We start from the raw sequence: 11,921 nt of genomic DNA, 5'->3' as shown, positions 1-11,921 counted from the left end.
GAGCAGCTGTGCGACGCCGAATGTCTGACGCAGAGTCACGTGACTGTCGCCTTTTGAAAGACGTGCTGCTGCTGCTGACAAAAAAAACATGTTTCCCATTTTCAAATAAGGACCTACTTTACTAAAGTACAATGACAAAGGTCTGTTTGTCACAGAGCAAGAGCGACGTATTTAGGTAAACTACACGTGCATTTTATCCATTTCACATCCCAGAATACAAAAAACAAACGATAACTTATGATTTTGCAACTGTGTGTCATGTTTACATTAAACAGAGTAATACTGATATAGCAGCGTGTTTTAAAACATACTGTCAATTCACTTGGGATTCATAATTCATGCTCAAATGATAGTGCCATTTTTAATTTGTTTAATTATATGTTAAATCTCGGAAATAAAAAAACAACAACACATAGTTGGGTGTCTTATGAAAGTTTCTGACAGTTTAGGTCTTTATTTGCCTATTTATTTTATTTTCCTGCGCTCTTTTGAACAGTAGAGAGTGTGAGGCATATATATATATATATATATATATATATATATATATATATATATATATATATATATATATATATATATATATAATATCTATGCCTCACACTCTCTATATTTATCCAATAAACCACTGGTTAAGAGTAACTTGATTCTGAAGCCGAAAACAAAAGTAACAGGTAATGGATTTAATTAATTGAGCCAGTTCTTTACATCGTCATGTGAGTTATTGACACAAATGCTCATGTGGGACACTTTCTGATTGCAGATTATGGGACCAGTGTTGGGGAAAGTTTCTTTTATATGTAGTGCATTATAATATTGCATTACTCCCTAAAAAAGAAACTTACTTTTTATGGAAAGGACACATTGCATTATACTTTAGCTGTATACTTTCACGTTACATTTTAAATCTGGGCAGGGCTTGCTTGTTTGTTTTTAAAATAAAAAGTTACATTTTGGCAAATGTAAAAGCCCTTTCACACAATTACGAATTTATATCACAAAATTCTGACTTAATTTTTCAGAATAAGGGAATTCGGACTTTTTAACTCACAATTATGAGTTTATATCATGCATTTCTAAATTAGTAACTTACAATTACGAGTTAATATCATGCAATTCTAAAAAAATATGGAATCATTAAATGTCGAGGAAAAAAAATATGGAATCTGAATCTGAAAATGATGAAATTTGTATTTCTGAAACACATATCTAAAATGCTAATTAGTCAGCAGTTAAAAGAGAGTGCTTACAGACCTTAAAGAGCTGTAGAACATGGCTTATTGTAAGGAAACATGTCTAAACCAAGAAAGCTGTGAGTTGAAATGATGAAACGGATTATAAAACTCCTTCAAGATGGAAATCCATCAAAAAGTGTGGCAAAAGAAGCTGGATCTAAGTTGAAAGTTGTTTCTGAAATTTGGTGTAAGTATAAACAAAATGGAAAGATAAAAAAACCCCGAAAACATACAGGCAGATTAAGGAAGACATCAGTTTTTCATGATAGAAATCTCAAAGCAATTTGCCTTGAAAATAAAAAATGCACAACGAAACAAATGATGAACAAATGTGGAAATGAAGAGTCGATGTGTGAGACAGAACTGTGAGAAACCGGCTGAATGAAATGAGATTTACATCAGTTGAAAACCAGCACCTAAACAAAAGAAAACAAGATTGGAGCGGGCTAAAGAGAAGTAGTCATGGAGTGTGAATGATTGGATGAAAGTGATATTCAGTGATGAATCACAACTCTGAAATGGACAAGAAGAAGATGCTGGATCTTTTGTCTGGTGCCATTCTAACGAAATGTAACAAGATGACTGCCTTAAGAAAACAATCAAATTTCCCAACTCATTTCTAATATGGGGTTGAATGTCAGGTAAAAGACCATCCTTACCTCAACAGTCAATTCACAGGTTTACACTGAAACCTTGCACACTTTTCTCATTCCATCAATAGAAAAGAAGTTTGGTGATTATGTTAGGATGATAATGCACCTTGCCACAGAGCAAAGAGTGTTAAAGCTTTTCTTCAGGAAAGGCACATCAACTCAATGACATTACCAGCAAACAGTCCGCATCTCAATCTGATTGAAAATGTATGCTGGAAATTGAAAAACTGGGCTCCATCTTGCAAAGCTGATCTGTCAACCGCTATTCAAGAAAGTTGGTTTTTCATTAGTGAATTCAGGCCGTCATAAATGCCAGAAGAGGTGCAACAAAGTACTAATCCTGTTTTTTGGTTTATAATTCCATTTTTTTTTTTTCCTCAACATTGAATGATTCCATATAAATGCGTTTTTCCTGTACTTGATATGGAAACTAATTTTCCATTAATTAAAAGAACTTAATCTGATTTGTTTGAGGTATGTTTTACATAACCAGAATGTTGAATTAATGAACAAAAATGGTTGTGTCATATCTGTGATTTGTTTATTTGCTATGAAGTACAAAAAAATTGGGTGAACAACATTTAAGTGTGGTGATTCCATCATTTTTTTGTTGTAGGATGTAGGACTGATTTGCAGGACCGTGGATGATTGCCAGTGCTGGACAGACTATGTCATTACAGTTTTTTTTACAGATGCTAGGACTCATTTCTTAATACTTTGGTCACTTTTGCAAAACTCTTGACACAGTGAGCACAACAGAAGTCTATGTGGGCTAAACTGAGGATCAATTATCATTGTTTTGGCACAAAATGCATTCAATGACTACATCTCTCAAATTTCATGAATTCTTTTCTCAGTCAGACACAACAACTGCCAAAAATCTTTGTACGTACAGGACATTTTGCACATGCTTATATACTGTTTTCAAAACTGTTAAACTTATCTTCAAAACAATAACATAATGCAAAACTGAATAAGACAGCAAAGTTCAACAGCAATATTTTATTGATATTTCAAATCTGAAAATGCAGTTAAACCAGCCACAGCTGATTCTCATTGTAGATGAACATCTACACAGGTGTTACTCTTTCAATTTCATTACGAAAGGAGACAACTGCTGAATAGGTTTGTATTGTGATGTAAACATGGACCCAAATAAAAATAAACGGCATAAAATATTGACGAATTCTGCATCATGTCTGATTCATTCAAGTAACATATATATATTGCAACAGAGATGTGTCCTTGTTTTACACAAGAAAACACTGTGTGATGCCACAAGCTGTTAGTGTTTTTTAGCTCATGTTTGTTGGCTGTCAACCTTTGCTAGTGTTCTGGAAGAATGAGTTTATTTGAGACCTGAATAAAGTGTTTTGGTAGTTGTAGTGCATTTTGAATGTGAAATGAACTGCTTTCAAGTTTCAATTTTATTTGTATAGTGCTTTTCACAATACAAATCATTGCAAAGCAGCTGTACAAAAAAAAAGTAGGCTACTACAATATATTTAGTAGCTTATTAGTGGTGACTACTGTGTCAAGTCGATGTACATATGGTATAAATGTTAAAATCAGTAATGGTGTAATCATACAGATGATGAACACTAATAGTAATGATTAAGTGTTGCAATCAAACTTGTAGAAAAATTGTGTAGTGCTGAATGTTGTTTCAAGGCTGGCATCATCTCTTCTTCTGAATCCAGGCTGAATCTTGTGTAATTCCTAGTTACCACGGGATGGCAAGCTGAAAGTCGGTTAGGAGAATTGTGTGAAGAGTTTTGCAAAAGTGACCTAAGTATTGAGAAATGCGTCTGTAAAAAACTGTATTGCAAGGGTTTTCAGACCTGTCCCAGTTTTTTTCCGTATTAGACACCCAATTCAAGTCTTGCAGGCTCTACTAATGAGCTGATGAGTTGAATCAGGTGTGTTAGATGAAGACATTTTTTAAATGTGCAGGGCTGAGGTCCTCCTGCAAGTTAAAAACCCCTGCATTCATACATTACAAATGCATCTAATATAATCTTTAATATCACAGGACTCTTAAAAATAAAGGTGCTTTACGATGCCATAGAAGAGCTTTTTTTGTCTAAATGGTTCTATAAAGAACCTTTAACATCTTCAGATTATAAAAAGGTAAGAAAGTGATGGTTGTTTAAAGAACCTTTGACTGAATGGTTCTTTGTCAAGAACTAAAAATGGTTCTTCTATGGCATCGCTGTGAAGAACCTTCTAAAGCACCTTTATTTTTAAGAGTGTAGCTTAGGTCAATGTCTATTATTAATATAAACAACATTCTCCATAAAACATTCACCTATGAGTTACTTTTAGTTGTAGTACCAGATCAGCGGAAATATTTCTAATGCAAACATCTTCCTTACAGTTTGTTTCCTCCTTTTCCTTGCTTTCAGATCAGGCTGTATGGGAAGAGAGTCACTTTGAAGTGATTCTGCTATTGTTATGCTCAGAAAGCCAAGAGCTAAGCTTACTGCAATCAAAGCACTCCTGCCAGCATTTCCTTCTAGCAATGGAAAGCCGTGAGATCTTGAACTTTTCATCATGAAAAGTGCTCTGCTGTCAGTGCTAGACAATGGAAAGTCTTCATACAGGAATCAATTTATCATATACATCTCTTACAAGCAGTAACGTTGTGTTATCTGCTGCTTTAAATAGTCAAGATCCTAAGTCTAAAGCCAAATTCGGCCAATGTTATGGTTTATCAGCTGGAAAAAAAGCAATATTTGTTCATCTCCATTTTGTGGACTTTCCTATTCCCATAGAATTATTTCAACTTAGTTATTATAGTGATTTAGATGAAGGTTTAGAGTTAGTACCTAGTTATTACCAGTTATTGTAATCACTATAAGTAGACAGTATGCACACACACAACTTGACTGTAAAATAAAGCGCTATTATAGCTGTTAGTGCGAACAGGCCCTAAAGGAGTAGTTCACTTCCAAAACAAAAATCTATAGATTTACTCACCTCCTTGTCATCCAAGATGTTCATGTCTTTCTTTCTTCAGTCGATGTGAAATTAGGTTTCTTTAGGAAAAATATTCAGGAATTCTCTCCATATAATGGATTTCAATGGTGCCCCTGAGTTTGAACTTCCAAAATGCAGTTTAAATGCAGCTTCATAGGGCTTTAAATGATCCCAGACCAGGGAGAAGGGTCTTATCTAGCAAAACAATTGGCCACTTTCGAAACAAATTTACAATTTATATACTTTTTAAACCTCAAACACTCATATTGTCTGCATAAACTGTTTGTTTCCAGTTCAATATGGTCAATACAGTTAGGGTATGTTGGAAAACTCCCGTCTCTTTTTCTTGAACTTCAAAATCGTTGTTTGATCTTCTTTGCATAATCACTTTATAAACACCTAGTCGGTATTTCTGCAGAGATGTAGGTCGATTGTGAAGTTAGGGAAGAAAACAAGATGGGAGTTTCCAACATCCCCTTAACTGTATTGAACCAGACAAAAACAGTTCATACAGACTTTGACAAGACGAGTGTTGGATGTTAAAAAGTATTTAAATTGTTAATTTGTTTCAATAATGACTGATCGTTTTGCTAGATAAGGCCCTTCTTCCTCGGCTGGGATCGTTTAGAGCCCTTTGAAGCTGCATTTTGGACGTTCAAACTTGGGGGCACCATTGACATCCATTATATGGAGAAACTATTTCTTATCGACTGAAGAAAGAAAGATATGAACATCTTGCATGACAAGGGGATGAGTAAATAATCTGTGAATTTTGGTTCTGGAAGTGAACTTCTTTAAGTACCACTTTTATCTGCTAAGGAAGAAAAACAATAGCTTTACAAATCATTGATTTTTGCTGGAAGAAGCGTTAAAAAGACCACACAACAATAAGATAAATAGACTGGATTTTAATAAAACAAAATCCGACAGTTTTCAATGAACTATTACATGAAGAAACCGAAGCCTAGATTTTTCCTATAATAGTTTTATAATAATAAGCCACAAGATCCAGCGGCTCTTTGTTTCCTTGCCGAGAGGCTTCTTCCAGCCACACAGGACACAGAGGATCATGTTTATAAAAAGGACTGACGTGCAGCACACTAAATTAAATCACTTATTTTCATGCCATTGTTATCGTATATAAAATATCGAAACTGTGATTCACTTTTACTATAGAAGATAGGTGAAATAAAACAAATGAAATGGAGCTGGATCCCATCATGACCATTAGAAAACTATCCTGGACAACTGGACTCGTAAGGATGTGGGGGGAAAACCAAAACCAAAATAATCAGACCACAATTAATACTAATCTTGGGACGCAGATCTAGAACGAGAGCGGGATTTGGAGCGCGAGCCAGACTTCGATCGAGAGCGTGAACGCCTGTCTGGAGACTTGTATTGGCTCTTCTCAGCCTGAGGCGATGGAGAGCGGGAAGCAGATTTGGCACGACCCCCGTCGCCGTTCTCCATGGGTGAAGCAGATCTGCTTCTGGATTTCTTGCTGACCGATTTCTCCTTGGAGCGTCCACGATCCGACTTGACTTTGGAAGTGCTCTTAGAGCGGGACTTGCGGTCATCGGAGCGGGAGCGAGACTTGCGGCTGGTGGATCGACTGCGGGATTTGTGTGTGCGGGAGCGAGAGTGAGATTTACGATTGCGTGAGCGAGACTTGCTCGATGGAGATTTGGAGCGAGACCTGTGTCCTGACCTGGAACGGGAGCGGTGTCTGCGAGAGCGAGACCTACAAGAGACAAACAAACAGCAGCTGAAGCAAGAGACACAAACATTTGTATTTACATTTATTAATTTACTATTTTTTTTAAATACCTTGAGCGAGATCTTGAGTTGCTCCGAGAACGGCTGCTACGGCGACTCCTACTACGAGAACGACGCCGGCTACGAGAACTGGGAAGAGACGTTTGTTAACTTACTCTGATTATTACATACACAACATTATATGCAGTGTCAACTGGCTCTTATCAAAGCAAAGCTCTGTTGAGCATGCATTCTGGGGCAGGATTGTTTATCAATTAAACATGGGAAAGTTTAAAACCTTTGAAGAGAAAAAAAAAAAAAAAAAAAATCATAATCAGTAATTAATTATGTCCCAGGATAGATCCTTGTGGTACACCAGAGGTGAAAACTGCCCAGAAAGTTGTGGTGCGCACTATATATAGTCTGCGATATTATTGTAATATTTGTTTTAACGACGTGAGATGAGACATTATCGAGTACATCACAAAAAGCAAACAAAACACCTAAAAGTGCATGCATACTAGTGCATTAAACTAGTACATGTACGCATTTAGAGCGCATTCTTTCACTGCATAATTTAGTCTATTCAAGATGTAGGGGCAGAAAATGTATAAATTTATATAATTAAATCAGTTAAATCAGTATCACACAAAGAGTGCAATTTTATTTTTACTCCAAAAGTCAGTATGATTACATGTGATATTTTTTTAGAAGTTAATATCAAGAGACATACTTTTTAGACACCACATTTCCTGTTTTTGCAATATGATTGTGTTTTGTTCCTCAATAAACTGTTTAAATGATTAGTTTCATTTGCAATAACTCCTAAACAGTGACTTGCTGACACCTATTGGCAGTTGTAATTTTACATTTAAAGTACCTTAATTTTTTAAAACATTTCAAATAGGGATGCACCGAAATTTAAATTCTTGGCCGAAGCTGAACAAAATTAAACACTGGGCCGAAGGTCGATTACTGAACATGGCTTTTTGTGTATTCTTTGCCCATTTTTTTTAAAGAGCCCCTTCTTGAATCAGGCATGTGCTTTTAATGCACAAATAAATGCAGCCTTGCTGAGCAAAGGAAAATGTTGTAATAAATGTATTAATAGAGTGGTTATTTTTGTTATTTTTTAAATTTATTTTACAGAACAACAGTTCTAAACAGTCTCTCGCTGTCGGTGCTTGTAATAATTTTCGCATCTTTCTTGTAGGGCTGTCGCGGTTAAGGAATTTCCCTTGCGGTAATTTTGAGTGGCTCAGTAGCGCGGTATGCGGTATTACCGCCATATAATTGTGTGTATGCTGTTACAATGTAAGGTCATATTCAGAAATCAATAAACCGAAACCAAATCGCGTTGATATATGAAGTGAAGTAAACAGTACTTACATAGAAACCTAGCCAGTAAGAAATGCAAATTTTGAAGAAAAATGTCAGAAATACTTAGAGGCTTTGCATCTGAAATCTTCGTGTATATAACAGTTAGCGCGCGCCCTCGAGTCTGACTGGACAAGAGACTTTCTGTCAGTATGTCACCTGCGTGTTCTAGGCGAGCTGTCAGTCAGTGCAGTTTCATTTTTACGCCACAAGATGGAGGCAAGAGACTATCTTTGAGTAAGTCTTTAATCCGTTCATTCAACTGTACGTTCAAAAACGCTTATTCAAAGAGAGACGTAATGAAACACGATGTTAAAATCATTTTAACTTTAATCGCCACTTTTAAAGGCTCAGCTGACCAGCAGAGCACCGATGTTAAGACAGATTTCACTTTCCTTGGACATGACAAGCTAGTTTCACATACATACCTGACTCGATCTGAAAGACAGACGCAGGTAATCGCACATGGTCAGTCGATCTCTCTCTCATTCGCTGTCTGTTTAGGCTTGTTAAGTGCATATCTACTGAGCCTCATAATAAATACATTATGTTATCATTACTAACTTATTACTAATTTAATATTCAGTGCACAGGCATTAAGTGAGAAGGGCAAATCCTTAGGAAAAAAGAAAACAGGCAAATATCGCGGTTGCTGCGGTTGTTGCATTCCTCTGCGGTTATGCACGTCAATAGCGCGGTATTGCGATATTGCGGTTATCGCGACAGCCCTACTTTCTTGGACAGTTTTAAATGTTTCCACACTGCCCACATGTTTGCTGCATTAGTGCATGCCTCTATTTGATCACGTCACACCATTGTTCAGTATAATTTATTTCTGCCTTTTCGCTTATTCGGCCGAACCTCAAAATAGCTTTTTTTTTTTTTTTTTTTGCCATTTTCAGCCAGATAATTTTGGTTGCTGAACATTCGGTGCGTCCCTAATTTCAAACATTAGTATTTAATGTTATCAAAACATTATGCATTTGTGACTGCAGGTTAAAACTTCTAGAAAAAAATGGTTTTATAAAAGGCAATGCCTGTAAAAGGTAAAAATCTATTTAAACTTATTGGAAAAGATTAATTTATCACTGCTGAGAACTGACCACACAGAATATAAAGAATATCAAAAAAAAAAAAAAAAAAGGTTCAGCTGTCCACGTCGTCCTTAAGATACCAGCACAATAACACACTCAGGAAAATAGGGTCTAATTATCGTTATCCCAGAAAAGAGGTATTTTTTCTGTCAATATTGCACACCCCTACCAGCAAGGTCCTGACCCTAACAAGGTGTCAACATGTCTTGAATATTAATCAAAACCCAATGCAATCTAGAGGCATGACCCTACCAGTTTCACCAAAAATTGATGCGTTGCACTTGTTGTTGATAAGTTAGCACTCACCGAGAGCGGCTGCCAGAATAGGAGCGACGACGCCTTGGTTTGTCTTCAACCAGACGAATTTTCCTGCCATTGATATCTGTTCCATCCAGTTTTTCCAGAGCTCTCCGCATGTCAGAGTAAGAGCGAAACTCGATCACTCCCTCATTGGCACGCTCCTTATGGGCATCAGCGTAGGTTACCTCACCTGCCTGACGCATAAAATCCTGCAAAGAAAACCCAAACTTTACCTCCGTGCACAACATTCATACAGAAACTGCAAAATGAAATTCCAGGACTTTTAGAACTACTTTAAGCACTTTTTTTGTTTGTTTTCAAGGACTAAAACAATCTCATTACCAAACAATATTATTATCTTTCAAATTCCAATAAATCAACTAATAAAACAAAATGATCACAGATTCGGGTTGCAAAAATGTGGAATATTTCAGAAACATTTCAGAAATTTTGGAAACTTTCCAGATTTTTTATTTTAATCTTCAAGGGATTTTTGTAAAGTGTCCAGAATTTGTCCACCCCCTTGAAACCCTAATACAGATAAAGTGCAGCACATGCAACGTATGCATTGACTGTGTCAACTTTAACATTTGAAAGAAAACTATAGATATTAAGGATGCTTATTTAGAGTAACTCTTTAATGAATATATGATTGACCTGAAGAATGAAAGCTACAATATCAAAATCACGCTTTTTCAGAAATATCACAATTTTAATCACAATTCTTTGTCATGTTGGTTTTACCATTTTGCAAGTCGTCTGAGCAGTACAGCCGAACTAATTTCCCCATTTTAAAACCAAAGCCCTACATGGTAACACAATTTAAAATAAAAAGAATGGCAGATGTTTAGGCCAAAATGAGTGAAGACAATCTTTGTTATTAAAAAATGAGAACAAAGATGTTACAAATACACAATATCAAAATAAAACAATTTTCAGGTAGAGTAGGTGTATTTAGCAGCAGCATTCAAGAAACTGAATTAACAAATATAAAAATAAAACACTAAAGTATACATTAACTTGTATTAAAGTTCTTCAGTCAAGAGCAGTGAGTGATTTTTTGTTTTATTAGACTACCATCACTCAAATGACAACTGTCAACATTTACTCTCTTGATTTTTTTTAAAACATAAAACATGCTGAACACAACTTATTTTGAAGAATGTGGGTAATCAAACAGTTGCTGGTCCCCAGTTACTCCCATAGTATTTTGTCCTTTTTTCCAACTACCAAAGTCAGTGGGAACCAGCTATGGTACTGTTATCTACATTTATTCTTCTAAATCTAAAGAGGTTTGGGACAAGCAAGCAAGCAATTTTTTTGGTGAACTGTCCATTTAATGACAATCAGCAGCATGTTTAGTTCTGACGCTTTAAGAGCTACACACATCTAATGTCTACAGGCGTGCATCTGTTTTTCTCACAACGGTTTACTTTCACTTTGGACATAACCAACTGTGTTTCTATGTAATTCTTGTGTTTTTGACAGTTTTAGTGAATCAGATGCCAAAGATAGCTTAGTTCAATAATCAAGCGCTGTTTGACAGGCTTTTAGCGCAGACGAAATAACGTTATTTAACCGGCAAGGCTTTAAAACACATGCAAATAATGTACTGTGATTGTGGATAAGTGCAGTGTCCCATAGATGTACAATATGATACCACTTTTTTTTTTTAAAAGCACGATCAAAAATAGTCATATCGCACACCCCTAACGGAAACCGAAATTCATGAACTGTTACCTTGAGGTCTTGCCAACTGCAACGACTCGACAGATTCTCCACAATGAGACGGTATTCGGTGCGAACAGGAGGGCCATATTTATCCCTTCCGGTGCGACTTCTGCTGCTGTAACCACCTTGGTCAGAAAAGGGAAGGGAACATAAAAAGATCCTCTTACGACAGAGAAATCAGGGAAAAGACGAGCGCCATTGACTTAGCATTAGAACCTAAGAGAAGATACAGCTCATATTTGCCCTCTGTTGCTTATTGCCAACCTGTTCAGACTCAAGAGCAGTTTGCTGCCTCCCACAAAAGGCATTACTATTCGGATAAAAGAGAAACTGATAAGACACACATAAGGCTGAGGAGACCGTTCTCGGTCTTTCAGGGCAAAAGTGATATTTTGGTAGGCAGCATGATATATTTAAAACGTTTAATATTCAGGCTCACAAATCCTTGGCTTGAACATCTCGACTTGCCCGTACTGAAATGCTAGCGTAACCCAATGTCTCCATTTTAGGCATTTTTATTACATCTTGGCTAGAGGCAACATAGCAATAACTAGTGTCATTCCTCACCATCACCCCTGGTCTATTGGCAAAAGGCTGCGGTCATCTTGGCTTCCGGTTAGGTCAGCCAAAGCATCAAGGGGCAAAGGTCACACACACATTGTAAGGTGAAGAGGCCAAGGCCAAACCGGTCAGGTAGTCATCTTAGCCACAACGACACTTGGACTCAGCCTCAGCCCCCACTGGACTCTTTCAAATTGAAACATCAAGGACTTTGTTATTGTGAAAATCAAATTGGA

The 11,921-nt window shown here is 36.6% G+C and overlaps 1 protein-coding gene across 2 annotated transcripts in view; it reads right to left on the bottom strand.

Moving 5' to 3' along the window:
- The window catches only part of srsf6a (serine and arginine rich splicing factor 6a), a 37,007-nt gene that overhangs the window by 4,773 nt on the left and 20,313 nt on the right, over positions 1–11,921 (bottom strand). Inside the window, exons 3-6 of one of the 2 annotated variants that reach the window (XM_073822931.1) lie at positions 11,134–11,249; positions 9,400–9,602; positions 6,695–6,772; positions 5,758–6,608 (exon numbers count right to left, since the gene is read on the bottom strand). In XM_073822931.1, coding sequence (XP_073679032.1) covers positions 6,173–6,608; positions 6,695–6,772; positions 9,400–9,602; positions 11,134–11,249 — 833 coding nt within the window. In that variant the 3' untranslated portion in view covers positions 5,758–6,172. Of the gene's footprint in view, positions 1–5,757; positions 6,609–6,694; positions 6,773–9,399; positions 9,603–11,133; positions 11,250–11,921 lie in introns of those variants that run through there. The other variant, XM_073822930.1, reaches the window with a different exon arrangement.

Source organism: Garra rufa, chromosome 18 (assembly GCF_049309525.1).
Source record: "Garra rufa chromosome 18, GarRuf1.0, whole genome shotgun sequence".
NCBI classification, from domain to species: domain Eukaryota; kingdom Metazoa; phylum Chordata; class Actinopteri; order Cypriniformes; family Cyprinidae; genus Garra; species Garra rufa.
Note: the sequence above shows the minus strand (reverse complement) of the source record. Positions and strands in the feature narration are given on the sequence as shown.